General features: G+C 26.2%; 1 protein-coding gene across 3 annotated transcripts; it reads left to right on the forward strand.

The window, feature by feature from the left end:
• Positions 1 to 322: 322 nt before the first annotated feature.
• Positions 323 to 5,689, forward strand: LOC107162085 (homeodomain-only protein-like). 3 transcript variants are annotated; one of them, XM_089224403.1, is made up of 3 exons: positions 323 to 907; positions 2,686 to 2,849; positions 5,430 to 5,689. In XM_089224403.1, the coding sequence occupies exons 2-3, from the start codon at positions 2,694 to 2,696 to the stop codon at positions 5,499 to 5,501; spliced, it is 228 nt and encodes a 75-aa protein (XP_089080529.1). In that variant the 5' UTR covers positions 323 to 907; positions 2,686 to 2,693; the 3' UTR covers positions 5,502 to 5,689. The 3 variants fall into 3 exon arrangements, with proteins under 3 accessions (XP_089080529.1, XP_015364284.1, XP_089080528.1); XM_015508798.2 differs by having other exon boundaries at positions 328 to 782; XM_089224402.1 differs by having other exon boundaries at positions 821 to 950.

The raw sequence follows: 5,689 nt of genomic DNA on the forward strand, positions 1-5,689 counted from the left end.
GAAGAATCATATTTTTACACGCATTATATTGTTGTTGTGTTGTCACTTGTCGTGTACCTTAGAGTCGCGGCATACGATAAAATACGAAGAGAAAAGTCCCGCGTCGCAATAATAATAGTAATAATATGTGATGATGATAATAATAATAATAAAAGGTGACTATACTCGGTGGGGGCATGCAGAAGACGTTCGACCTACTCCCGAGGAGGTAGCCAGCCAGCTATAGGATTACACAAATAATACTCGCACGCGCATTATATGTTACGAGTCCATATGATACTACTTCTTGTATTATTATAGTTTACAATATGAACCTACCCGTGCTACCTTACACCGCCGCAGCCATCCGTCGAGAGCGGTCCGTGTACGCGAGTCTGTTGGCTTGCCAATTTTTTCGAGCGCGATCCAGGAAAAAAAATTACAACAATCGAATTATTGATCGATTGACGATATATCGGCATAATATTATAAATGTTGACTACGATATTATATAAAATATTATAGATCGCGATTATCGCATACACACTACACATCGACATATTATAATAATAATATTAGTAATATTATATATTGCGGTTTGTCGTTATAAATTTCGTTTTACGATTTTATCGTAATCGCGTCGCTGTAGAAAATTGATAGAAAAATTGCGCGCGGTTTTTGTTTTTCAAACTCAGTACGTCGTCGCCCGTTGTCGGGATCGCTCGGAACAGCTCTTGTAATAAAGTTTTTATTACGCCAGCCGAAGTAGCCGTGACCGCACGTCTTCTCGAACTACGAATATCGTAAGTGATTCATATTATAATTATGGTTTTAGTTTCAGTTATTTTAAATACGTTCTATATCCACGTACAGACTGCATTGAGTTTACGATGATATTATTGTAATTTTGGATGGAAAAGTATATCTTGTATGTCGAAAGTATTAAATAACAATATATAGATAGGTTGCAGGTAGGTAATTAAATGCAGATATATATTTTTTTTTTGTGGAGAAAACACATTTTTCGCAATCACACGATTTTACACACTTGTAATATTTATGACTATTGTGGAAATAAAATCTTAATTAAATGTAATTTTCATAATATTATTACGTATTTAAGCGGCCTGCACGTGAAAGTTTAGAAAAAATGAATAATATGTAATAAAAGATTTTTATTTTTATTTTTTTGTTGTGTTTTCTTACACTCAATCATAATTATAATTATTTTTATTTTCCAAAGTAGATGTACATTAAAAAATAATGAATAAGTAGATATGTATACTTCATAATAGAATACATACCTAATTGCTAATATACAGATATATATTTTTAGGTATCTTATCTTTACTTAAAAATTTTATTAGGTTTAACAATTAATTTCTAAATTATTTGTGCAATGCACTTAAACATGATATGGAAATATACTATTTAGTATACTGATTTTACTAAAAAGTAAATATTGATAAAAATGGCGCGTAATCATATTATAATAAATTGTACTATAGGCAAGCTTGATTAAATAAAAATAAAAATAATAAATAAAACTTAAAATTTAAATTAGTGTCAAAACAATAGTTTTTGTGATATTAGTTTATTTAGTTAAGCTAACACAATTTAAATTTCAAGGCTACCACAAGAAACGCGGTTATCTTTAATTTTTGTATATAAAGCTGTTTCTGAGCATTAATTTATTTTAAACGTATTCAATAAAATTATTTATCTTTCTAAAAATAAAAATTTATATTTATATTACTTTACATTACTTATGCCTTGTGGCTTCAATATAATATATTAAAAATGTATTTTATATAAAACGTCATAACTGTAATGTGAACGTTCGTTGTGATAATGACATTCAGTCCCATAGACCTTATATATAGACCCATAGTATAAGGTCTATAATCAGTCCCTAATCCATTCATAGATATCATTACAAAATAGATAAAAAATGAAAAGAACAAATTAACTTTTGATTACATATAAAAGTTACCCAAGTATAAGGTATTTTAACAATAATTATGATGAATACAACGCTATTATAATGTTTTTTTCTTTCATATGGCGTAAGAAAATAAAACATTATAATATCATTGTATATATGCCTATAAATTATGAAACTACAAAATGTATTCAAATTTGGATCCTTTTTAGACATTATCAGACAGTACCTGTTAATAGACAATTATTACATTTTTACTGGAAGGTCAAGGCATCATTCAATTTGTTTAACTGTTTAAAAAAAAAAATTATAATTATTTTCATACCTTTATTTACAACATCAAAAAGCTTATTTGATATTTTTCTTACACTTTTACTATACGATTAGATACCAACAGCCTGTTTAAAAATAAGTTCATAACATCTTATAAAATATGTGTCTAATTTTATATAACTTAATAAAGCTTGCGGTCAAGGTTTAATGCGTAGGTAACAAACTACAAATATAATGTATTTTGAGAAAAACTAAAGAAGTTTTAGCATGCATTAACATAAACAATCAATTATATTAAATTAACTTTTTCTTTGTTGATCTTAAAACTAGGACATCATAATATTTATTCTTAGAACATTAAATAAAGTATATTAAAACAAATATATACTTCACATGTTTCAACTCTAAATACTTTCGTACCTACTTAAAATGTTTAAGTAGATCCTATACAGGTTGTATTGCTAATATTAATTATTGCATTATTTTTACAGTAGTTACGATGGATTTTAATAATAAAGCTGGAAATAATCACATTCCACTCTCTGACGAAGTATTAGAAGTTCTCGAGGCTCAATTTAATAAAGTGAAAACGCTTCATTCTACAGATTTAGAGATTATTGCAGCCGAGTTGGGTGTCAGAGATAATGATGTTAAGGTAATATCAAATGATGGCATAAAATGTATTCATTTTACATTTTATTTCATAAATACTACTAATTGATAAAAACAATTAGATGAATTATTCAATTGTACTTAAGTCAAAAATATGTCACACTATACATTATACAGCTGTATTCTTGTAATATTATCGTACTATTATTAACCTACGTCAATATACCATGGTGTGTTAATTATTAAACGCAATTGTGTCTAATCAAAAAATGATTAAAATACGTGATCATTAATTTTAGGACTATTCATAGATTTAAACACGATTTTTATGGGTTTTTAAGAACAATATTGTTCAATGACGAGCGTTCATTCTGTTTGACGTTTTGTACTAACCTTGCAAGTAGCAGGAACGCAATAATATATTTATATTCCTCATCATTTTTCTCCTGTTAAATAAATACAGGTAGGTACATTGGTACACACTACATTAGTACATAAACATAATATAAATGGTAGGTAGCAAGGTAGCTATGATAAATACATTTTTTTTTTTAATAGAAATATATTTATGATTTTATCGTAGTAAAAAAACAGCTATGACCGGTGTCCCATGGTTTACGACTGCGCATGGGCGGATTTATAAAAAAAGTTTATTATAGAGTTGACTTCGGTAGAAATAGAAGAGTAAAGGGAAATTGAGAAAAAACTACAAGTGCTGTGAAAATTATAATTTTAGTTTTTAAGACATTCAAAATTTTGTGTTTCATAATATGGCTGGAGTTGCTGATATTCACCGAATTTTATAATACCTATAATAAGATTAATAACATTAAAACTTCCGGTACCTATGTAATATAATAAACAACTGTATATATAGTAACCATATTATATGGTTATAAAAATTAAAACTCACAAATCTATTTCGATTTAACTTGTAAGAATGATTCAAATAAATATATATATATTAAAATTAATTAATCCAGATGTAGTTATCTTATATCACTTATATCGCAAGTAAAAGAAAATATTATTAATTCTAATGTTGATTACTAGGATAATAACTTCAAAAATTTTCAATGCTATTTAAAAATTAATTTTCTATTGTTTATTAGCTATTACTCATTACTGCCATACAATAATACAATGGTATATTTAAAAATAAAATATTTTATCATCTCGTCAATCTGATGATAAAAATCTTTTCATATCTGATGCTCAATATGTGTGCTGTGACTTATGAACTTTTGGAAGTTAAATTAATGATTGAGTTTTGAATTTTCTAGTATTCATTTTACTTTAAAAATAAAATGTAGACTAGCCAACAGTTCGGTGCCAATAATATGTATGTGTTAACGTTTTTACTTATTTTTAGTTAAAATAAACCGTATAACATAATTTAAATTAGCAAACGAAATGGAATTTTTAATAAATTAGTAGTTCTATGTTTTAATATATATATAGCCTATTAAATTACAAATTTTTATTTTGTTATTGTTAAGTGTTGGTTACTCCGACTAGTAGTAAACATTTATTGCAGTTTAATATTTGCATACCTAAATGCATATGAAATCTATATTATAACATCATATAGAAATAGTAAACATTACAAACGTGCGTACATTATTTAAAATTTTTAATTATTATTTATAAATTGCGAGAACAATAATACGTATTACCCATCATTAGAATGTGTTGTTTATTTATTTTATATTGGTAAATATTTCAGTGATTATTCAATTTTAATTTATGTAAGTAGTAGAAAACGCAAATATCATAAATTTGTTAGAAAATAAAAACTACCAAGTTTTTTTATTTATGTTTCTATGATTTCGTAGACAGCAGTTACAACAAATAATCGATTCAACTATGAACAGATAACATACTTTTGATAAACTAAATTATATTTGTCAATGCTATTAATGAATCTTGGAAATTTGTATAATTTTTACATTCCCGAGTGGCTTGTTAAGATTCAAATCATTCGAGTGCAGTTTATCTTTATATCATCGAAGACATTATTTTACATTTTTACTGTAATTTTATATGGAGCTTTAATAAACGAATTGCCTTTAGGTATTATAAACCTGCAGAATTAAGAGCGCGTTTATGACTGGTATTACCTATACTAGGTTTATGTATTAACATTAAATACACGAGAATAAAGTTAACGACGATGTTCATTCATATGCTATAAAAATTGTGAAAGGTTTGAAATCCAGTTCAAAATAGTTCTATTTCGACGAAAATCCAAATTAAAAATCTTGAATAACTAAAAACAGATACCTAAATAATAATGTTATGGATATACATACATACTAAAATTTCAAAACAGTGATCAAACCAAATCATTTGAAAAAACATTTTATTAACTTTGGGGTTTTACATTTGATCATATTATGTCATATTATTATCTATTATATTATAAATATAAGTTTGTGTTAACTCTAACAATAACAGCCAGTAACGATATTGTAAAAAACAAGCTGTAATTAAAATAAAAACTAACTATTTTTTGACTGAATTTTTTGTTGTTTTTAGTACTAGGTAGTAGCTATAATTATTTACCTATATTTGCTGGGTTCTATTGTAAAACTGTAAATTGTAATGAGTTTATGTTTTTTAGATGTGGTATACTAATCGTCTGGCGGCATGGAGAAGGAGCCAAGGACTTTCAGATTGTTTTGGGCAATTGTGAACTTCAGAACTAAAAATTATAATGATTACTATATTGTTTAAGTCGAAGTTTGTTATGCATATATTATTATAGTGATTTTACGATTGATATTATGCAGTTTGGTATATATTATTTTGTTTTGTATTTATTTATAGTTGTTATTAGCACTTTTATAGTTTTATTTCGACTATTATATATATTATGATTTA

The sequence above is a fragment of the Diuraphis noxia genome, unplaced genomic scaffold, assembly GCF_037042655.1.
Source record: "Diuraphis noxia isolate RWA-SAM2 unplaced genomic scaffold, SU_Dnox_SAM2 contig0003, whole genome shotgun sequence".
Classification (NCBI taxonomy): domain Eukaryota; kingdom Metazoa; phylum Arthropoda; class Insecta; order Hemiptera; family Aphididae; genus Diuraphis; species Diuraphis noxia.

What these genes read in the sequence shown, in the direction of transcription:
- LOC107162085 (XM_089224403.1), top strand. Translation starts at nt 2,694, where the DNA reads ATGGATTTTAATAATAAAGCTGGAAATAATCACATTCCACTCTCTGAC. An exon ending in TCAGAGATAATGATGTTAAG is followed by an intron (nt 2,850 to 5,429) that starts GTAATATCAAAT and finishes TATGTTTTTTAG; the next exon opens with ATGTGGTATACTAATCGTCT.